This window comes from Dreissena polymorpha, chromosome 9, assembly GCF_020536995.1.
Source record: "Dreissena polymorpha isolate Duluth1 chromosome 9, UMN_Dpol_1.0, whole genome shotgun sequence".
NCBI lineage: Eukaryota > Metazoa > Mollusca > Bivalvia > Myida > Dreissenidae > Dreissena > Dreissena polymorpha.
Genome location: NC_068363.1, coordinates 6,915,726 through 6,940,676, shown reverse-complemented (window position 1 = coordinate 6,940,676; position 24,951 = coordinate 6,915,726). Strand labels below are relative to the sequence as shown.

The 24,951-nt window shown below is 34.6% G+C and overlaps 1 protein-coding gene across 1 annotated transcript; it reads right to left on the bottom strand.

Annotated features, from left to right (window-relative positions):
* Positions 1–919: 919 nt before the first annotated feature.
* LOC127845491 (uncharacterized) lies at positions 920–23,645 on the bottom strand. Its single transcript, XM_052376440.1, has 3 exons — positions 22,882–23,645; positions 8,533–9,452; positions 920–2,374 (listed from the first exon to the last, which is right to left on the bottom strand). The coding sequence occupies exons 1-3, from the start codon at positions 23,181–23,183 to the stop codon at positions 2,031–2,033; spliced, it is 1,566 nt and encodes a 521-aa protein (XP_052232400.1). The 5' UTR covers positions 23,184–23,645; the 3' UTR covers positions 920–2,030.
* Positions 23,646–24,951: the final 1,306 nt, after the last annotated feature.

Below are 24,951 nucleotides of genomic sequence, written 5' to 3'. Positions count from 1 at the left end.
TTCATTTACCTATCTAGAAATTGTCCAATCAAAAGCTTTCATATTTAGAGTCAAGCTGAGAACAGAATTACGGTATTATTTATGTTTCATAAGACACAAATGCAACAACATTCTATTTTCGTTTTCAAATTAGACATTTTACTATATTGTTTGACCTTGAAATTTGAGGAAGGGAGACTGGTGATACACGAGACAGGTCGTCTTATGATGGTTTACATGTGTACTTAGTCGCTTTAAAATTCATCTATTTTACGAAATAGTTAGCGTTATGTATTTCCTGTTTAATGACCATATTTATCATTCACTTCTAAGTGTTTTATCGACCTTCAACGAGGGAAGGTTAACTAAAAATCCATCCATATATGGAACAGTTATGGCTGATATTTGTTAACGGATCTATGACGCTCATACGGTGGGGGCATAACAACGAAGACAATTCAATATTAAGTTTGTGATTTTGATTCACGAGCATTGTGCTCTGCACTTCTCTTCAATGAGTTATGATATGGATATGGTTAAGATAAGCATAGTGTTTTTTATTCCTGAAAGAATTTGGTAGGACATAGGGCAATAATTTAAATGACTGTGATATGCACACAGATCTTCACCTCAAAAAAGAACTTTTAATCCATGAAGTTCAATGATTATTGCTTACAGAGTTTTTTGACACATGTTACCCTTATATATCGTCTTGTCAAGCTAACCAATACATTCTTCCAATTTTGGCTAACATTTATAACCGTATTATTGTATCCTTGCGACAACCACATACATATATTAAATGACTTATTTTATTGTATCAAGAATATACAAAGACTATACGTTCACTTAATGGTATATGCAGTGCAATATAAAAATAAATATTTGTCAATATTTAATTATATAAATATATATTGTGTTACGTTAAAATATATTAAAGCGGGTATATACGATTTTTATATGTGTTTAATTGTAATATATTGATAAAATATGTTACAATAACACAAAATAGGCAAGAAAAATTATACATTAAAGCCGAATTTCATAAATGCAGCAAAGACAAATTATCGCCCCGAGCCGATAGTGACGTACATATTTTCCTACAATAACCGAAGCATTCGTCTTTGTATTAGGATCGGAGATAGTGTTCGTGTGTCGTATGGATAGATATCGTTGCAGGAATTCAAATAAACCGTTAAACTAAGTTTAGATGCACATCGTACATGTATGGTATACATGCTGGCGAATTCGGCTGTACAGCCGTTTTCAATTTCAGAATTAAATATCTGGCTTATTTCGCATTTTTCGACACATGTTCTTCTTAACTTTTATTTTAATTTATATTGAAATATATATATAAGTTTTTTTTACACAGTTTATATAAATTCATAAATATTTGACAAAATCGTATATACCCGCTTTAAAGCTTCTCCAATTCAATTGGTATATTATATATTATTAATTTTAATTTTTGCTGTTTACACATATTGAATAATCTTTTATATTTAAGGCCTTTCAATAAATACATGTTGTGACGTTAAGAAATCATTTCGACATGTCATAATGCACAGAACACAACAAAACTGCGCACGGTCGTTATTAGAATTTACGTCATTGAGAATGAAGATTACGTCAAGTATCAGATTTTTTTTAAATTCATGTAGAATTATTTTCATGGATATATGTGTACGTTCTAAAACGACCCGAACAGTAAAGTTCATCAATTGTAGATTTTCTTTGGTTTTATCATAATCGAATACATCGTTCATTCAGAAAGTCTGCGTGTTTACTAAGTGTTAAATGAATGTATAATGTCTCAACATTTAGACTGTTTTTGAGCTACCCAAATTGATGTTATATAATAACATTATATTTTTATGATCAATATAGTATATAAACGATCAATATAGTATATAAAATTTATATTATGTCATTGTACACGTGTTGAGCAGATGAAAATGTATAAACATGTGTAGTGCAGAAATAATAATGCCATCGATTTTTACGAGCGTTCATAATAGACAACTTACATTTGTGCTCGTCAATGAAAGCTACTGCACTTTAAATTCTATTATCTTTATCTCGCTCTCTTGTCCCACAATGATGGAGTTTCTGTGACTGTTGTAGCAGACCGATAATGGCAAAAACAATTGATCTTTGAATGCAGTAAGCTTCTTTTTACCCTCGCGATCAACTTGTATGATAGTGCAAGGTTCCCTTCCACAAATCAGAACCTGACCTCCATAAGTCACATGCACATCACATGGTAAGTGTAGTCCCGGATCGGTGAATTCAAACAGGACTGTATCGTTCTGGTCCAGTGTGATGAGCTTGTGATGAGAGTTGTTGATGATGTAGATCCTGTCACCATTGGGACTCAAAGCGCAGCCGAATACTGCAAAATATAGAAACATCACAAACGTTGCTTACTTTACTTTTACAGATAAACGTGATTCCTCTATTGCCTAACGTTTTGTAGAATAATCCAGAAATGCGGGAACTTGAGAAACAATTATCTTAAAAAAATATGAATCAAGTCCAATTGTACTTATATCGTCCTAAGGTTTACATAAAAGCACATGAATTATACATAAGTTAACATATTTAGCACGTGCTTTCTTTCAAAGCTTTTGTATGTCAGTAACACTGGCGCTGTGTCCTTATGTCTTTATATCTATACACGCCGGTGACGCGGATATTTTGATAACTGATGGCACTTCGATAACAGTGAACAACAAAAGCCTCGCGCGAGTTATGAGAGCTTCCGCTTTTTTCATTTATTTTGTGTTCATTGTGTCACATTATGGTTAGAAATTGTAGGTGAAATATTTGGGTTTTCTTTATGTACGAAATATTGACAAGTATATCAGTGGCGAGTATGCATGACGGTCAAAAGATTAAATATTTGGATCTGGTTTATGTCTAACCACAAAGGGGGAACGATGCTGTTGACACAAGCCTTAGGCTGTATTTGCATTATTTATTTGTATCACAATGCTGATTAGCGTGTACATACCCAGTCCTAGGTTGTAATTCAACCAATCAGCAACAAGCACGTATAGAACACTGACCAATGGGATTCATAACTGAGTTTCACGGGGCAGATGTTAGAGGGAAATAGTGCAGTTAGCGTTTAGACCTAGAGGTGGACAAATGGAAAAGGCACAATCATGTAGCAATTACAACGTATTTGTATAACTGAAATATTAGTTAATTCAGACATTAAATTGGACTAGAAACTGATATATGGTGTTGTTGAATATTTTATCCTTCATTATGCAGAGAAATTAATATTAATAGAGAGGGACGGCCTTGTCCCATGCGTGACACGAGAAAATGGTAGTTAATGCAAATCAAGTTATCTTGGCAATACGCGCATGACGAGATATCGAATGATAGGCTACACACCGATAATTTAAGGGTAATGAACATTGCTAGTAATTATGTGTCGTCCATGAACTATGAACGATTACGGGACAATGAGGTTTTCGGACACGGACCTTTTTTGGCCAAATTATGATAAAACTTCGAATTAAGAAGAACTAAAATTGCTGGAAATCGGGTGATTTTTTATATAAGAAGGTATAATTCCATCGAAAATAAGCATGAAGTGGATGATAATGGAATATGTAAAAAAAATACTTGGAAATAACGCAATAACGTTTTACGAATTAAAGATCAATATTTCTATAAATGTGAAATGTTAAATTTGTAATTTACTGACGTATTTGAGGAAATTCAAATGTTCAAAGAATCCGATGCCACATATTTATTGACACTTTTTAAGCCGATCACCTTAATGACAGCGGCATTTCTGTTTCCGATTATCCAATCCTTTTTAAATAGATATATCACAGAATTGTTAGTGCACCAGAAATGATTTTTCTAATACTGCTATAGTATGAAGATATACTTGTATATGTCTTTTCTGACTTAAATGAAAAACGATTGATCGAAAATATGCTTCATTTTTCTTATCGCTATGAAATATGGACACGATTTTGTTTTACATTGCGTATTCAATGAAGACACATCTTGGGGATTTAAATCTGACCCATTTAGCGTTCGCGCGTGGCTTTTGTTTTTCTCTGTTATCGAAGTGCCATCTGTTATCTAAGTAAGCTCATTATCAGCAGACTTTGAACAATAAAACCGATTCTCTATAATCTTAAACAAGCACAGACTACAGACGATGAATGAGGTAAATATGTTTATCTAATATTTTTGTTAAGATGATAAGATATATTTTATCGTATACTAATACAGTAGAAAAACATAGCGAAATTGGCGTTAGTGGTAAGTGAACGATTAACTCATTGACATACAAAAACATGTTTGTTTATTAGTACATACATGTTTTTCACATGCTTTAAATGTTAAGGTTCACGGGGCCACGACATAGCTAACTCGTAGCCACGAGATAGAAAAAAAGAGGAGAGCAAAACTAAATAAAACGACTACTACTTCTACTACTACTATGACGACGACGACGACTACTACTACAACTACTTCTACTTCTACTTCTTCTACTACTACTTCTACTACTAGCAACAGCAGCAGTAGCAGTAGTTGTAGTAGTAGTAGTAGGAGGAGGAGCAGTAACAGAAGCAGCGATAGTAGTAATAGTAGAAGTAGTAGTAGTAGTAGAAGTAGTAGTAGTAGTAGTAGTAGTAGTAGTAGTAGTAGTAGTAGTAGTAGTAGTAGTAGTAGTAGTAGTAGTAGTTGTAGTAGTAGTAGTAGTAGTAGTAGTAGTAGTAGTAGTAGTAGTAGTAGTAGTAGTAGTAGCAGTAGTAGAAGTAGTAGTAGTAGTAGTAGTAGTAGTAGTAGTAGTAGTAGTAGTAGTAGTAGTAGTAGTAGTAGTAGTAGTAGTAGTAGTAGTAGTAGTAGCAGTAGTAGAAGTAGTAGTAGTAGTAGTAGTAGTAGTAGTAGTAGTAGTAGTAGTAGTAGTAATAGTAGCAGCAACAAAAATAGCAACAGAAGTAGTAGAAGTAATAGTAGTACAAATAATAGTATGTTATATCAAAGCCTTGCTTTTGGGACGTTTTCATTGGCTGATAAATTTTAGGGAACAAGATAGTATTGATTGGCAGACTAACTCGTGGCCACGAGTTAGCTAAGTCGGGATCTCGAGATGACGAAATTTCTCTCCTCTTTTATTTTATGCATTCTGCCTTTATTTACTGCACCGCTCTTTTTTTTAATTACACTCCGCTTTTATTTAGTTTGGCTCTCCTCTTTTTTCTATCTCGTGGCCACGAGTTAGCTATGTCGTGGCCACGAGATAGAAAAAAGAGGAGTGCTTTTTTCTATTTCGTGATCTCGAGATCCCGACTTAGCTAACTCGTGGCCACGAGATAGAACAAAGAGGAGTGCAATTTAAAAAAAGAGGAGTGAATGTCACCTGTATGCCACCGTACGGAGGTCTAGATACTGTGCACATATTTGAAGGTATTACCGCGGTCCAGATTGGACGTGAATTACACCAAATTTTTATTAAAACATTGTATTTAATTCCTTTATATTGCGATCGTATTATATACGTAAAATAGTAGGGCTTTTACAAACAGGATAACATGATTACCTAGACACACACCTAGCCTAGAATTTATTATAAGGTTATATTCTTAAAATAGTTCAAAATTTGAATAGAACAATACACCAAAGAAATATTTAATCTATGTTCACTTTGATTTATATCTTATCAACCATTGCTTTAACACTTACTGATAAGATAAAAAGTAAGCGGATCAGATAAAATAAAAATAATGCAAGTATGCGTTTGTTGGCAAGATGTAGACTATATTGTACAAAGCTTACAATGAGTTGTGTATCTCAGAAATGATAAGTAATGCACAGTGAAAAAAGAACAGATCGAATTACGAAGATGTATACTGGGAATTAGTGCAGTTTTTTAATTAACAGAAGTTGATTATTTCAACAACGATCGTTTCTGCCTATGCATTTGGAGATAAAACAAGTGTTATTTCGACTACACGTGACTCAAATCTGTATTTACACTTATACCAGCCATCTTTAAAAGATATTGTAAGCAGGATAGTAAATTAAACGTTATTTTTATCACGTATTTCATTATCTCTAACTATTACTGAGAAAATACGATTTGTAAATATTTTGATTTGTTAAATCAGCAATAATATATTTATGATTGACTACATTATAAATCTTAAACTGATTGAAAGATTGACGTGATTATATCTAAATTAAATATCTCAAAATCAAAATTCCAAGATTATTATCAGGAGAAAAATCATAGTTAATGTGCGTGAGACTTTTATTTAAGATGCACATAAGCATAAACCATGCATGGCAGTTTATTAAACAAGACATACAAGAAATATCTTTAAAAAAGATATACGGCGTAAATAGTTTAATGAATGAGATCAAGGATAGCGAATGTCTTTTTCTGTGCAGTTCTTAGCTGCCTCACACGCAGTACGGGATGTTACGGGGAGTTTTCGCGGCTTATTTTACATTATAACATATTGCTGGTCATAAACCTATAGATACAAAACAGAAAACCAAAAGAAGAATGTAAGTGAAATTTAAACATATGAGTCAACCGGCCACACGAGAACAAACCTGTTTTAGTGGTCTGTCGGGCATTGCTATTTGATTCGATTATTAACAGTATCGAGAATCATCGTGCTCATGCTTAAAGTGATATTATGGGCATTTTGCACTGTTGAATTGAGCTGAAAAGAATTAACAGGTCAAAATAGTTAGTTAAAATGTGGTTACTGATCAATTATCTGCAACTCACCTTGCTACCAGTTGTTTATAAAAATATATTTTATATTCGATATTCTTACGTGACCCACCCAGTCCTGTAAGCCGAAATGATCCGTAAAACAATATTGTGTCTTTGTGTCGTATGAACAAATCTGCACTAAAACTAAATTTAGGTTCAACTCGTAAACGCATGATCAGTTGTCAAACGAAAGTACGGTTAATATTCAAATGCATTATTTTTCTCTTTCTGGTATATTGTTTTAGTATGTTGATGCTGCATTAATTACTATAAGTGTATATGAAGTAGAAACATCAAAAATAATCAACGGTTGCGATAGACACCTATAAACTGTTAAATGCTCATAATATCACTTTAGTACATTAGGCAATATGGTGGAATAATTATTGTTAAATTTATTAAAAATAATATTTATCATTGTATTGTTGAAAACACATTAAGAATCAATTATTGACATACCATAATTATATTGCTGAATATCTTCTTTTAACATATTTCTGGTCTAAAGAAAATTCCAGGTAACCTAGTTCACGGATAGCGTCTTTATTATATAACGATTATTTTACTGACCGCGAACTCCGGTGATGACCTGTATATAAACTCTGAATGTCCGCGACTTGACCCGAAACCTCGCGGGTTGAAATGCAATTCTTTAAAGTGAGGCCTCGCTTCCACTGCTCTTTATACTTTTACATGTTAACATGTTGACAGGAATATGGAAGTAAGTACTAAATATGAGAACATAGCCTTTTAAGTATAAACGCTTTTGCGCTGGTAATACTCTGAAAATAAAAGGTGTACGCACAAACTGTATTGATGTCGAGAATTGAGTGTAAAACTGTTCTATCTATTAAGCCTTTTCATTAGAGATAAAATTGTTTCATACAGTAAAACAGTGGTACAAAGACGCGGATATGTTTCCAATGTTCTGGTGGTATACTCAAATCAGCCAATGGAATAAATGAAGTGTATTCATTCGTACCTAGCCGCGGGAAATTTTATTTGAATTTTATTGGACACTTACAAAGGTCAAGTCAGGGTGAAAAGCTGGCTTATGCAGCTTACGCCGAAAAAATATTTGTTTTAAATGAATAGAGCTGTAACAAGCGTCTTCAAGCGGTCATTGTATGATGAAAGGGGTTAAAACACAGTTTAACGGCAAGCCAAGTTGCATAGTTACACAATAAATAACCACGTACAAGGGGATCTGCATCACTGACAATATAAACATCACAAACAAAAATCAGTTCACCAAACGTGAATCATTCTGAGCCTTGAAACGGTAAGAAAACATTGGCGGCATGAAGCGATTGAAATTCATGCCAAACCACGCACTGAGCTACATTACTCTTTATTAACGAAAATAAATTACGTTATTTTAAAAAATCCGTATTTGTTTTCCTACAGCACTCAGCAATGATATTAATTGGATTTTTTAAATAGAAGAAACAAAACTTATCATCAAGCCACGCATATGAAGGTTAATAAAGTTTATAAATTAATAATATATATGATATTCAAGCTTTATTGTGTTATGAATTCAAAAAGTCATATATATATATATATATATATATATATATATATATATATATATATATATATATATATATATATATATATATATATATAAACTTAGGTTTAATATATCTTTTGAAATAGTTCTGATCTAGTTTATATTTGCATTCAGCACATCCGGAACTTAACATGTTCAAGTATATATAGTTCTAAATTGCATAACAATATATAATATAGTTCTAACAGTGTGAATGCTGAATGATGCGTACCTGTTTGGTTACCTGACCGATCTTCGTACAGCATGCGGACCAGATTCCCATTCAACGTGTGCGTATAAAGTGCAGTGCCCGATGCCACATACAGGTGGCCCTTGTGGTAGGCAATACCAATACATTTATATTGTAAATTGAAATTCCTGACCATCTTTAGCTGCCCATTGCGGATTTCGATAATCTGGACCTCATTAATGTTTGGCCTATGTGCACCAACAGTCACAGCCACTTTGCTGGTAGTGATTCGACACATTTTACGTGGGCAAGCAGACGTTACACAGAGACTGACGATATTATATTGATTGTCGAGCAGCTTTACGTTTAGTTGACCTCCGTCTGCCACAATAATCCGACCATCAGGGAAAGTACAGATAGATGAGATATTGTAGCTGAAGAAATAATTATCTGATAAAATTATATTAGCAAAGTTTATATATGTGAATACGAGGTCTGGAAAATAGTCTTTAAGAATGATTTTAGACTGTTGCATTGTGTCTAGGCAAGTCTGACTGTCGTCAACATGCAATTGTTCTAAATTCAAAATTGTATTCAATTTCTTTTGATACATGAGGATGTTAACAATATCAATCCTGTGCGGAACGTCTAGCTTTATAAGCGGGTCATGTGTTCGCTCAAGCGAAGTTTCAAAATTAGTTATTAATAACAAGGAATCAATTTTCAGACGCACGTCTGTTATGGTTTGCTCTTGCCCACTGCTGTCCGTCAAAGGGTTATTTTCAAATTGTGTTATGCATGCATTTATTTCTTGGCGCAATTCATTAACTTTTAAACGTTGTTGTTCACGTTGTTGTTCATTGTCTTGAAGAATCCTTATTTTGTCAAGAATATCTTGAAGTTGTCGCAAATTTAGTAGCTTTTTAAGTGACTCAGAAATGTTCTTTTTGTCACCACATAGTCTGAAACAAAAACAGTACAAATAAAAAAGACATCTGGTGTCGCGAATGGTTAGTTTAAACATATATATTTCAAACAATACAATTTGTTTTTACATAGCATTACATGTAAAATTTATACAATGAACATGTTTGAATAGGATTAGAACGAAAGACAATGTCTTATATAGTTCTTCTCCCTAAACGAATACAATTACATATTTTAAGGCGAACATGATCGGATTTTGATCATTAAGCAATAATAACAGTTTTAAAAAGAGTCAAACTCCGTGTATAGTGTTTCAATTATAAAAACAAGTTTGAAGCTTACATATGGAGGTGAAGGATAGAGTTGTAGAGTTCTGGGAAGAAAATAAAAGTAGTTTTGAAATATTTGATAAGGGAAAAGAAGAGAAAAGGGTTGAGAGTCGTTTTGTAGCTTATTACGAATCAAATCGCTTACTATTTACTATTAATTTGTGAACAGCATCAGCTATGTTAATATTGGTTAAGTAGTCACGCGCGTTGTCTCCAAAGAGAATAGTTTCAATGCAGGGTACGGAATAAACAGATATTGTGTTCAGAAGGTCGCCGCGAGCATGTGCATACTGAGTGCATTTGAGAAAATAATGTGACGTCGTTTCCTGCAGTCCGCATACACATAATGGGGATGTAACAATATTACGTCTGAAAAGATGTTCATTTAAGGCGCTACACTGTGTACGTAAGCGCGAATGGTTCTTAGATATAGCTATTGATTAACGGTAATTATTCGGGTTTCGAACTCTCAAAATTTCCGGATAACCTCTAGTTGAGCCAAAATTATTGATGTGTGTCTCTCTAATTTTTCGCACACCAACTTTTCCTCTGTGTTAAATTACTGTTCATTTTTGACAATTGTATTTTATCCAAATGTGTATAACTGGTATTTGGAGTATACCGTGACATATCACATTTTTTGACAACCGGATGAAGGTAATAAAACCCGGCCGATGCTACAAGAAGTCAGTGGACCGGCCAAACATTGGTTTATAAAGATGTTTACACGATACAGGTTTTTACACGATAGCTTTAAGTATTTTTGCAGTTGAATGATATTCGTAAGACAACGTGTAAGGTGAACAAACCTGTTTTCTTAAATTGAGTCCAAATTATGAGTCTGAATGCTTTTATAAAACACGGTAGCATTTGGTTCGTTAATGCCGGATTAGTAATATGAAATCAGAATTCAATAAATGTGACATTTTTCAAACAATTTAAGGCAATACAAAAATTTATCAAACCAAAGGAAGGATTAAGGCGATTTCATCGAAAATGATAGCTATATAAGCAATACGGAATTTGATATTGACACAGATGTTGAAACCCTCATCCCTCGCTCAACTAGTGACCGGGTTTTGAATCACTTTGGATACTACCTGTTAGATATCTGCAAATCTAACGATATTTGTATAGTGAACGGACGGTAACATAACGAAAACAATAAAGGTAAAATAACGTGCTGAACACATAATGTTGAAAGTTTAGTTGATTATTTATTAAATGCGCGTACCAATTGCAATTATATTTTAGTTTTTACCGAAACAATTTCACATTATTTCCTAATCATGCGCCCTACGTGATGTATCATTGCTGTACATAATGTGGAATAAACGGTATTATCACAAATTGATTCAAACTCTGATCCTGATATCCTAGTGGGTGAATTTTCGAACTATAAACATTCTTAACTATACGAAAAAATTAAACATATGATAAAACTTAAAATTAAAGATATTATAGATTTTGGTGATAAAATAAAGTAGTTTTACTAAGAGTGTAAATTTAAAACCTAACAATCTCAATATACAAGAGCATTATACGATTATAATCTAAATATAATTGGACGTATGCGAGGCAAAATTAATGATATGAGCAAGGATTACTCGTATACGTGTAGGAAAACGAATCTAACATACAACACTATTCTAAGCAAGCAGATGATCAGTATGAGAAGTAAATCCCCCCGTGAATTTCGGAAATAATTCAAACGTAAACATTCTGCAAACAAATCCGACACGATACCGTTCAACGAATTTCATGATTATTTAAGTACATTCGCGGAAGAAGTAAAAATTTATTTGTTTTATGCCGAAACTATCTTATAAGAATTTGATAAAAGGCAAGACACAGAACCGACGTATTCCGACCTAGATAATGCTGTATCGACATAATAAATAAAAAGAGTAACAAAACGGTTGAAAAACTATAACGAAAGGATTTGTAGTCGAAATAGATGCTTTGCGTATTTTCACTGCTACAGTATAATTACCTCCCTTAGTTTTAAATTTGCCAGGTTAACAATATGAAATTGTAACTTGTTCTTCATAAAGTAAGTTAATTGTATGGCTAAAATAATGTATTAAGCATTTAAAGAGTATTTGATATTTAAGGAATGCTTCTAGTAAAATCCTGCGTATATATTCGGCTTGTTTCCGTGTTAGTGAAGGAGAAATGCTGATCGGTAATCTCCGTAGAGTGCGGATGGAATTTGGAAACGTCGGTAGTTTCCGGATCGTGCCTTTCCGTTGACTAGGTGGCGCTCTGTTCGCCTGTATATGAAGGCTTGCAAATAGACAAGTTGGGCAGTTCTCCGGTGTATGCGAGCTGATCAACATCTGAAGAAAAGGGACGTTACTCTAAAAGAACAGTATTCTGGAGCAGTTGGGTATTTACGTTGGCTTTAAACGGTGCTGCCCGGGCTGCAGAGTTCCTGTTTCTTGGAGAGGGTTTTCAGAGTGTTGGATACTACGGGCGTCGTACAAGGCAGTGACGGAAGCTTCACCTAAGGCCTTGGGGTGACGTGAGCCAGTGTCTTCGCGGAAGCCAGTAGCCTCACGGAGGCGGTAATCAGTAGCTTCACGGAAGCCGGAGGATTCGTTGTAGGCATCAGTCCCCTCTTTGGTCGCATTGTATATATCTGAAGCGACTCGATTATTTTAAGTTCATAATCAGAAGGCAGGTAGCCTAAGGAAAATTATAATTACATTGTTATTTTGTAATTGGCTTTCCGAGGGTTTCTGAAGAAACATCGGCATTGTGAGGCCGCGCACATAGCGCTCGGTGGCGGTCTCAGGTAGTCGGCGGCTCGCGCTACGTAATTGGTTGAAGCGGTGGGATAGGTTACAAAAACCTATCAACAGTTCTAATCTGTCAGCCCATGCCTCAAAACGGCTGACGGTAGGGAAGTCATTCTCCTTGAGGAATTTGAAGCAATGGAGCGATTGAAGCGGGAAAATGAAGCCCTCGTCGCAAAGTGTAAAACGTTGACTTTGGAGAAGGAACTTGATAGATTAGAGCGTGACAAAATCCGGAATGGCGTGTATACTTCTGTTCCTGAAAGAGAGACGCCTGTGCCTCAATCAAATCCAAATGATTTTGAAGGAAACGTCACATTGAAGAAGACTCCATTGAAACCTTTGAGTATTGTGAAGGCAGCTACGTATGATGGCCAATCATCGTGGCGTGATTATAGAGCGCACTTTGAGACGTGCGCTGAGATTAATCAATGGGAATACAGCGACAAGGGATTGCATTTGGCAGTGTCGTTGCGTGGCCAAGCGCAAGGGGTATTGGGAAACCTTGCACACAATTCCAGAGATTATGACTCACTGTTGCAAGCCTTGGAAGAACGTTTTGAGCCTCCTAACCAGACGGAACTGTACAGAGGGCAGTTACGTGATCGCAGACAAAAAGCATCGGAGACGTTGGGAGAGCTGGGGCAAGACATTCGAAGATTAAACAACCTGGCATACCCCTCTGCACCGGCAGACCTGAAAGAGACATTGACCAAAGAACAGTTTCTTGATGCTCTTCATAGTGCGGACATGAGACTACTCATCAAACAGGCCCGACCAGTAAGCCTTAACGATGCCATCAGGCACGCTGTGGAGCTCGAAGTTTTTTATCGTGCAGAAAGAACTATGCCTGACAGCCATGTGCCTGCGGTAGGTACCGATGACAATAAGCCAATGAAGCAAATAAATGAGCTTCAAAAGATGGTTGACATGCTCAACAAACGGCTAAGTCAGTTCATGGGCACCGCGGAAACCTCACAACCCAGATATGGTTCAAGGCCAAGCGTCAACACCTGCGGCTCAAAGTTTCACTTGAAGAGGTAGTGTCCGGGAAAAAGGACCTCATAGTTAAGGTGCAGGCTGCAACTGAAGCCGATCTTCAGAAAAGGAAGATTGTGATAACTGACGAAGATTATATAGTCTTTGCAAGAGAGACCTCTAGTTACTCAGTTGCGTGTGAATGGTCAGCATGTCTTGAAGAGATAGGCGGAGGCACGGCAAGCCTCGGTGACATTATCATTGGGTATGATAATGGGGTCTTTGTGTTTTCGGTTCAGTACGAACAATGTTAAGTAGTGAGTTGGGTTTTTTTTGGCACTGATCTTGATACATTTATTATCTCAGGAAGAGATTCGCTATTGCATCGTGTATGTAAGCTCTTGTTGTAGTTTGCTTGTGTGCAGTTTTTGGATTACTTGTAATGTTTGATTGTACTAGTTTTGTATATTGGAATCATGAGGGGACTCATGTCAAATCGGAGGCGTGGGTAATATAACGAAAGGATTCGTAGTCGAAATAGATGCTTTGCGTATTTTCACTGCTACAGTATAATTACCTCCCTTAGTTTTAAATTTGCCAGGTAAACAATATGAAATTGTAACTTGTTCTTCATATAGTAAGTTAATTCTATGGCTAAAAATAATGTATAAAGCATTTAAAGAGTATTTGATATTTAAGGAATGCTTCTAGTAAAATCCTGCGTATATATTCGGCTTGTTTCCGTGTTAGTGAAGGAGAAATGCTGATCGGTAATCTCCGTAGAGTGCGGATGGAATTCGGAAACGTCGGTAGTTTCCGGATCGTGCCTTTCCGTTGGCTAGGTGGCGCTCTGTTCGCCAGTATATGAAGGCTTGCAAATAGACAAGTTGGGCAGTTCTCCGGTGTATGCGAGCGGATCAACATCTGAAGAAAAGGGACGTTACTCTAAAAGAACAGTATTCTGGAGCAATTGGTTGGCTTTAAACGGTGCTGCCCGGGCTGCAGAGTTCCTTTTTCTTGGAGAGGGTTTTCAGAGTGTTGAATACTACGGACGTCGTACATGGCAGTGACGGAAGCTTCACCTAAGGCCTTGGGGTGACGTGAGCCAGTGTCTTCGCGGAAGCCAGTAGCCTCACGGAGGCGGTAATCAGTAGCTTCACGGAAGTCCCCTGTTTGGTCGCATTGTATATATCTGAAGCGACTCGATTATTTTAAGTTCATAATCAGAAGGCAGGTAGCCTAAGGAAAATTATAATTACATTGTTATTTTGTAATTGGCCTTCCGAGGGTTTCGGAAGGAACATCGGCATTGTGAGGCCACGCACATAGCGCTCGGTGGCGGCCTCAGGAAGTCGGCGGCTCGCGCTACAAAACAATTAAGCAGAGGCGCCGGAGTTGGGGTGGCAAGATATGCGGCCGCCGCCCCAATAATTTCGGCAAAAATGAAATTTCGACAAAGATCTTTTTTCCATTTTTTTTTTCATTTAATTACCCGTATATTTGAAAATATCTTTACTACGAAGCAATGTAGTAACGCTTTCGCGGTTATGACATGTGTATTGTTGATTCCCATCCACCGCCCGTGGTAATGTACGTATCAATTATGTTGTTTATTGATCGGTCTCTTTTATAGTATGATCTGGAAGAAACTGACAATATGGGCTTACGCCAAGTCGCAAATGAATTTGTCTAGTATAAGGAAACAAGGATGTCTACATTTGGAAAATTTTAAGTGTGAAAACCTTGTGGTACCTATATGGTTCCGGTCAGTGTGGCAATTAAAACACAACTACATAGACAAATTACCATAACTGCTTGCGAAATCGTTCACATTTGATTATCCTGTTATATTATAGTTGTATGTTTCATGCGTTATGGTAATATTGTTACTGTACATACATGTATAAAAATACATCAAATAAAACTTAATAGTAGCATCATTATATTGTAACTGTACATACTTGTATAAAAATACATCAAATAAAACTTAATAGTAGCATCATTATTTGACTGTTAGCATATGTTGTATCAGTATTGACGTTACATGATCCCTATTGTTGTGTCGCCTGCTACAAAGAACAAACTGCGACATATAGAGATCACTTCTCCATCGTATGTCTGTCTGTCACAACTTTTGTCATTCGAAATATGCCAGCAATAGACTGTATAAGGCCAGGTATCAGGCATAAAAACCCACAAGAATGTGCCATTTGATGCTGAAATTAAAAAAAAAATCAGGGGGAGGCTCCCCGAACCTCCACCAACGGGAGGGTGGATCCCACTCCCATACCCAATCCCTCCGCCGCCCGAATTTCAATTGTCTTCCGAAGCCCCTGTTAAGTGCATGCGCATGACAGTATTATATATAAATAATTTTAAGAAACAATACATGGCATTACAAAGTCTTTAGAAATATTATGTAAGTACATACTTGATTAAAAGCATAATCCGCACTTCTGGCCAACCGTAGTTTTCATACCAATACATAAACGTGGCGACATATAAGACATACATAACTATCGCTGCATTATTTTAATAAGTTATTTTGAAAATTGTTTACATGTATGATAAATGAACGTATTAAACAATTGCAGAAATAAATGACGTTTTAACTGATGAATTCGGCTTTAAACCAGACTACAGCCTAATAGATGCAATATTTATTAGTAATGCCTTTAAATAAAGGCAGCTTTAGAATAAAGAAAAACTATATTGTTTCTAAATTGACAACCGGAACTTACATTACGTCATCAATCGCGGTCAACTATGAGGTAAATGTGTCATGTTGGTATCGACGGAAAACTCTTAACCCTTGTTCGATCCATGTACGAATAAGTAAAATTACTAGTCAAACACATCGGTAACTTATAAGACGTATTCAATAATTACGTTAATTTATTTCAGAGGAGATAACCTCGTCAATATTGTTTTCTCTCTTTATTATGCCATTGAATTTGATTTGCAGAAAATACGCCGGCCATGCAATAGATTAAACATCTATCTAACTACATGTACTCGCTGACGACGCGGTTTTATTTTTTATAACACAGGATTGTCGTCATAAATCATTAAACAAGTGGAATTTAACAGTTAACATTGAACAAAAACAAGGTAATGATATAACTTAAAGGGGAGCCGATTAGTAAAACGTTAAAATGGACATATACAGGTCAAGAAATAGAAAGTATTAACAGTTTCATTACCTAGGAATTGTATGTACTAGCGGTGGATCATTTGTGCCAGCAACAAATACACTATATGGCAAAGCATCAAAGGCAATGTATTTGTTTACCATAAAAAGGCATTAAGATTTATGTACATATGCTGTTTAATTTATTAAACGCATACGTTTCAACAATTTTAAACTATATCTGCGATGTTTGGGGATTTATCATAGCGGAAAACCTTGAGCGCTTTCGTCGTTAATTTTGTAAAACGACAATAACATGTTAAAATGTAAACACATTTATCATCGCTGTATGCCGAAGTTTGCCAATTCCCTTAGTACGTGTATTTGGTCAGATACGTCAGCATGATAATACTGGATTAAATAAAACTTGAAAATTGTATTCTTAAAATCGTTGCACTATTACAGGAATTAGAAATTAAGAAAATATGCAGATTGACAAAAAATGTTGAAGTTGTGTTGAACTACTTATAAGGTTGTTAAAGACAGAGGTTAATGAATAAAAACGTACATATTCATCGAAGTATATTGTAGTTAAATATTAATAATAAAAGGCCCATATTACAATATAATATGCTAATATGTGTACTTTTTGGTCACAGTTCAACATTTGGCGTAATTGTCTGTAAAACTACATCAAGCATGACCACGACGATGAGAGAGTAAAAATTTCATGGTATCTATAAATTTGAGGACATAAATTTGTACGAATTTTCCGTGTATTTATCGTGTGTTTGCATTAAACATAATTGGTAAATACACACGATATTTAAATAAAAGAAAGCGGTAAAAGATTAATTGCAATAAAATTGAGAATCCGATAAATATGATATTATATTTTAAGCCTTGACTTGGCAATCTGCTGTACAATGCATTATGCATAGCAATATCTTCACATACATATAGAGAATGTGGACTGCCAATAAGCAACTGCAGTATAAGTAAAATGGAAAAAAGAAGTAAAATTAGATAGTGGAGTGTCTTTGTTTGATCATTTTTAAACAATAAATATGTCCATAGATACCCACGAAAAAAATATTGAGGTAAGACATTATATGAACAGTACTTACTACTTGTGCAAATACAAACGGCAGTTATTAAAAATTATGATGATCCCACCCAACATTAACTGTTGAGCTTATGTCAAAGCTATAATACGCCATTTGCTTCGCCATATTTAAAAACCAAAAGATGCACAATAAAGACGTGGGCCGCACACAAATGCCTTGTCTAACTGTATTTATGATACGAATATAAACACACTGCAAGTGTCAACGGTGACATTTCTTTTATGCGATCAACATAGTTGATGCATTTTTAATTTTTTTATACATGCCGTTAATTCCTTTTCGGTATGTGGGTTTTTCAAATTTGCCTTTACAATGTCAACAACACAACACTCTACATAAACATAAACCCGTTTAAGCTGTGGTTATCGCTTTGGTAAGTAACATTTCCTTATTGGAAAGTTATTTAAACAAGGGTATTTATTTCATACACTACAAGGACGTTATATCATACACATAAATAATGTAACACAAAACAAATAATACCAAAAGAGACACAAATGATCTCTGCTGTTAGATATATGCAAATCTAACGATATTTGTATAGTGAACGGACGGTAACATAACGAACACAATAAAGGTAAAATAACGTGCTGAACACATAATGCTGAAAGTTTAGTTGATAATTTATTAAATGCGCGTACCAATTGCAATGAAATTTTTACCGATAACATTTTCACGTTATTCTCTAATCATGTGCCGCATAAAAAAATGCTGTTTAAGCAAGAACGAGTAATCCGGTTGTTTATTTTAAATTAAACCCGAGAACACATACGACTTTCTATGTGAAGTATCGTGGATGTTCATTATCTTGAATAAACGGTGTTATTACAAAGTGATTCAAACTCTGATCCTGATATCCTAGTGGGAGAACTTTCGAACTATAACCCTTCTTAACTAGAATAAAAAAAATTAAACACATTTTACAACTTGAAATTAAAGGAATTATAGATTTTGCTGATAAAATAGTTTTACGAAGAGTGTAATCGTAAAACAAAACAATCTCAATGTACAAGAGCGATATACGATTATAATATAAATACAATTGGACGAACACGAGAACAAATTAATACTTTGAACAAGGATAACAAGTTTACGTGTAGGAAAACGAAATTAACCTTCAAACTTATCAAAGCAAGCATATGAGCAGTATGAGAAGGATATCAACCCGTAAATTTGGGAAATTGTTCAAACGTAAACCTACTGCAAAAAAATTAGACACGATACCGCTCAACGAATTTCATGATTAGTTCACTACATTTGCTGACGAAGTTGAAGTGAATGTGAATTCGTGTGATGACGAAACTTTCTTACGTGAATTTGATAAAAGGCAAAACACAGAATCGCCGTAACTCGAACTAGATAATCCTATATCGACAGAAGAAATAATAAGGGTAACAAAAACGGTTGAAAAAAAAGTGCATGCGCATGACAATATTATATATGAATAATTTACATAAACAATGCATGGAATTGCAAAGCCTTTAGAAATATTATGTTAGTACATACTTGATTAAAATCGTAATCCGCGCTTCTGGTCATGCGTAGTTAAAATACAAATACATAAATGTGACGACATATAACACCCAAATAACTATCGCGGCATTACTTTAATAAGTTGTTTTGCAAAATTGTTTACATGTATGTTAAATGAACGTCTTAAACAATGGCAGAAATAAATGACAATTTTAATGATGAATTCGGCTTTAAACCAGACTTCAGCCTAGTCTGTGCAATATTTATTCTTAATGCCTTTACATAAAGGCAGCTTCAGAATAAAGATAATCCATATTGTTTTACATTGACAACCGGACTTTACATTGCGTCATCAATCGCGGTCAACCATGGAGTAAAATGATTAATGTGGGCATCGACGGAAAAATCTTAACCCTTATTCGATCCATGTACGAAGATATAAAATTACTGGTCAAACACACCGGTAACTTATTAGACATATTAAATAATTACGTTAATTTATTTCAGGTGAGATAACCTCGTCAATATTGTTTTCGCTCCTTATTATGATATTGAATTAGATTTGCAACATGGAATATACGCCGGGAATTACAATTTATTGTATCTATCTAACTTCTTGTACTCGCTGACGACGCGGTTTATTTTCTGAAACACATGATGGTCGTCGTGAATACAAGTGGAGTTTAAAAGGTAAAATTAAAAACAACAACAAGGTCATTATATTACTTAAAGGGGAGGCGATTAGTTAAACGTTATATTGTACAAATACAGGTAAAGAAATAGAAATTGTAAATAATTTCATTACCTAGGAATTGTAATTACTAGCGGTGGATCATTAGTGCATGCAAAAATACACTATATGGCAAAGCATTAAAAGCGATGCATTCTTTTTGTACAATAACAAAATGCATGAAGATTCAATTACATACTCTGTTTAACTCATTAAACGCATACGAAGCAACTATTTTAAATTATAACTACGAGATTTATCATAGCGAAAAATCTTGAGCGCTTTCGTTCTACATTTTGTAAAAGAACATTAAATGTTAAAATGTCGACACATTTATTATCTCTGTACGCCGAAGTTGGCCAATTCCCTCAGTATATAAACAGATACGGCAGGGTGGTAAAACATTTTTGAAACTGTATTATGTAAAACATGAAAATTGCATTCTTAAAATCGTTGCGCACTATTACAGGGATTAGAAATTTAAAATACATGTATATGAAGATTGACAAATATGTTGAACTTGTGTTGAGCTACAAATGAAGTTGTTAAAGACAGGGATTAATGAATATAAACGTACATATTCATCATTGTATATTTTAGTTGAATATTAATAATAAAAGGTTCATGCTACAATATATTAATGCTAATACGTCTACTTTTTGGTCAAAGTTCAACATTTGGAGTAATTGTCTGTTAAACTACATCAAGCATGACCTCGTAGATGGGAGAGGTATATTTTCATAGTATCTTACAATTTGAGGACATTTATTGGTAAGAACATGTTTAAATAGAAATTTTCGAACTAGTAAAAAATGTTCCCGTAAGTCTTTCTCTCCTCTCCCACTCCTCTCTCTCTCTCTCTCTCTTCTCTCTCTCTCTCTCCCTCTCTCTCTCTCTCTCTCTCTCTCTCTCTCTCTCTCTCTCTCTCTCTCTCTTCTCTCTCTCTCTCTCTCTCTCTCTCTCTCTCCTCTCTCTCTCTCTCTCTCTATCTCTCCCACTCCCTCTGTCTCTCTCTCTCTCCCCCGCCCTCTCCCTCTATCTCCCTCTCTCTCCCCCCACCTCTCTCTGTCTGCTCTCAGAGAACAGTTGTTCACGTTTTCTTGCATTTAAGATTGACACATAAAATAGAGAAAAAACTTAAGATTTTAAAATAATTAAAATAATAACTTAGATGTTAGTGTTGGGCGTAACATTAATTTTGGTAAACACTTGTATTTATCGTGTTTTTTCATTAAACAAAATAATTGGTTAATTCACACGATATTTCAATTAAAGAACGCAGTAAACGATTACTTGCAATAAAATTGAGATTCCGATTAATATGATAACATATTTTAAGCATTGACTGGGCAATCTGCTGTACAATACATTATTAGTAGCAACATTGTCACATACATATAAAGAATGTGGACTTCCAATAAGAGGCTTCAGTATAAGTAAAATAGAAAAAACAAGTAAAATTAGATAGTGGAGTGTCTTTGTTTTATAAATTTTAAAGAAGAAATGTGTCCATAGATACCCATGCAAAAATTATTGAGGTGAGACATTAATAGTAATTACTATTTGTGCAAATAAAAACGACAGTTATTAAAAATATGATGATCCAACATGACCTCGGCTGTTGAGTTCATGACAAAGCTTAAATACACAATTTGCTTCGCAGTATTAAAAAACCAAAGCATGTACTATAAAGATGTGGACCGCACACAAATGCCTTGTTTAACTATGTTCATAATACGAACATACACAAACTACAAGTGTCAACGGTGACATTTCTTTTATGCGATGAACATTTTCGGTGCATTTTTATACATGCCGTTGATTACCATTCGGTATAAGGTTTTTTTTAGTGACCAATATTGCCTTTACAATGTATACAACACAACACTCTCCGTAAACAAAACCCCGTTCAAAGCTGTGGTTACCGATTTGGAAAGTAGCATTTTCTTACTGGTTAGTTATTAAACAAGGGTATTTATTTCATAAACTACAAGGACGTTACTACATACAAATAAATAATGTAACACAAGAACAAATACCAAAAGAGACACAAATGATCTCCCCAGCTCGTTCATCTAAGGCAAGTACTAAATTGCTTGATAAAAGCTGGGGTCACCGCCTCGAATAAGTCAATGACGCAGTTTGGGTTTAAACCGAATATTTCACTTCTTTTCTAATGCACCGACGTACAAAAGAAAGTACTGGGGAAAAAACGTAATAACCCAAAGTTTGCTTGCGCGTACTAAAAAATTAATGTACTTAAGGCATTCACTGGCTTGCAGAGATAGCGCTTTTGTGTCGACAACAATAGTTAGTGGCTTAATAAGTCATTAATCTGCTTGGAGTTTAATATTCCCGTGCAACTGTACGGAAAGTGTCGAATTTTGTTTAGCCCTTTGATATGAATTACACATTTCAGAAAGCAATGTCACACTTGATTGATGTATCAAGCAGTCAGCACGTTTAAAGCAAATAGCACAATGAAATGAGAATGTTGTATATACCAGCATGACATTGTTATTAATAATCGTGCCATTTTCATTTAGAATAATAAGATAGTGAACAAATAGATGTTAAAAAAGCACTATACATTACAAAGATGTTTAAAACCACATATAACACTACTGATAGGAATACATTGCAATAGGATTTGTAAATGTACAGGATATTTTGCAGATCATTAGTTAACATGGAATTAAACGAATTAAATGGGAAAAATAAGTTGTTATGAATTAACAAATACTTCAATTTTGCTGCATATATGAATGCTTGAGAATGTTAGTTAGACCTATTCAGTGAATAGCCGAGCTTACATACAACAATATATCATAAAAACATGGTTCTCTCACTTTGGGATTAACATATGAACCATATTTAGAGCAAGTAATGTTATTGATACCTGTGATCAACCAAACATATAGTACAGCACAGCTGGCTGTGGTTATTGCAGACTTGTGTAAGTTGTCCATCCTTGTGTTTTTCACATGTTTGGAACAATCCAATTTCTTCCTTTCCACATGTGACATGTAAAGGATTTATTTGAAGATGGTATCGAGCGCATCTTGTACAATAATAATTTTTACACTGTTCACAATATATTTCTGCAGATTCCTCAATGGATAGTTTCTGGCACTCTAAGCACATGTAGTCTCGATCCATGCGTTGTCGTTTTGCAACGGGAGATAGAGAGTTTGTCGCCATTTTGTAATTTGATTTGAATAATTTATCCTTGATGAATTTAATACACTTCAATGCGTTTCTGTTAATATTTAGTATTTCGCAACGTTTTAGTACGAAAACAAGAAATGTTTTAGCAAAATTTGTTATTTCTTGAGTTGAAAAGCAACGATTTAAATAGTGTTTCTGTTTACTGAATCAGCCTATAACTATGTATACGTCACTAGAAACCTGACACCAAAGGAATAATTTAAATGTTTGGCTACAAACACATATATCCAGTGTATGTCCACAATTAACTATCCAACAGAAGATATTTTAAAAATACCGAGTCCTTACAAGTAAAGGTTTATATCTGAAGTTCATATCGATCACTCTGAATGGCTAAGTCTAATCAGAGAAGGAAGTTATGTATCTTGAAGATAAGTCCAACGTCAGCCACTCCTTTGGCGAATGCAAATGGGTAGTTTACAATATGGTTTATAACATTTGAAATTATTTTTTAATTATAAAGTGATACTTAGTATGGAATTTCAGCTAAATGTTTTAAATACATAGTTGTTTAAAAAACTATAAATCGTGTAATATGTACTAATTCCTGAACTTTGACCAAAATAAATATGAAGTGTATGGTGGTACAGATCTGCCTTAATTTATCCGACTACTGAAAAGTAAAGTTTGAACAAAAATTATTTCTTGCTTAGAATATAGTATTGTCTGATATTATGATTTAATAGTATATATGTTTTGAAAGTAAGCTTCATCATAGAGCCAGCTAGAGATATACGAAACATTTATTGGAATTGCTAGGTTATTTAATATCTTTATAACTTAATAAGTTGTGACCGAATTAATCAGCAATACATGAAATATATCTTTCTGTGTGTTTTGTTGGTATTGTTTGCTGTGTGTTTTTGTCATCATACATAATGAGTCCTGTTAGCTGCTATGAGCGACAGATCTTTCTATATGTATAACTTATGCAAATGCCATCTCGATTAACAATTTGCCATGGAAAATAAACAAAAGTTACATTTGCTATTAATCCGTGATTTTTAAGTGCAACTTAAATCAGTTTAAGGTGCCTTCAATTTTTGAATTGTTAAGCGGATATAACTCGCACAGAAAAGAACATTGAACCCTATACAGATACGGGACTGCCAGCTCCTTTGGATGACTACAAATCAGAGGATCGTGTAGATAGATCCATGAACCGTCAACATACATATGTGGGGATTTGTAAAAAATTAATTAAAATAATTCCTGCGTCAATTTAGCCAGTACATTTCATTCAAAAAAGACAATGGTCACTTAATAGCGTAATGCTGGTAAATCTGCCGGCGTAGAAAAACAGTTTGAGTCGCCAAACACTGAACACATTTAGGCAAATACTTTTGAACCGTCTGAAATAGCCTGCACCCCTACACAACCAGCCCGATCCACTTACGACTGCCAGTAAGGCTTTGCTTTTATGATGTATTTATTACATTTTGTTTTACACGTGTAAATTATATCGTCAATGTGTCAAAAGTAGTACATCAACAGAAAGTAGTTAAGTATGAAAACATAAACGAAAAGCAATAAACATTCGATTTTGGTATCAATAGTTATGACTCTTCTACACTACACCTCGTTTTAATGAATTCAATTTACATAAAATCAAACAATTGAAGCAAATCATCACCGGACGCAATTTTGAAGTTTATATTGCGACTCAATTCAATAAAAACAAAATAAAGCATGACTGTATCTGCAACAATATATTTAACAGGTACTAATCACGTATGTGGAG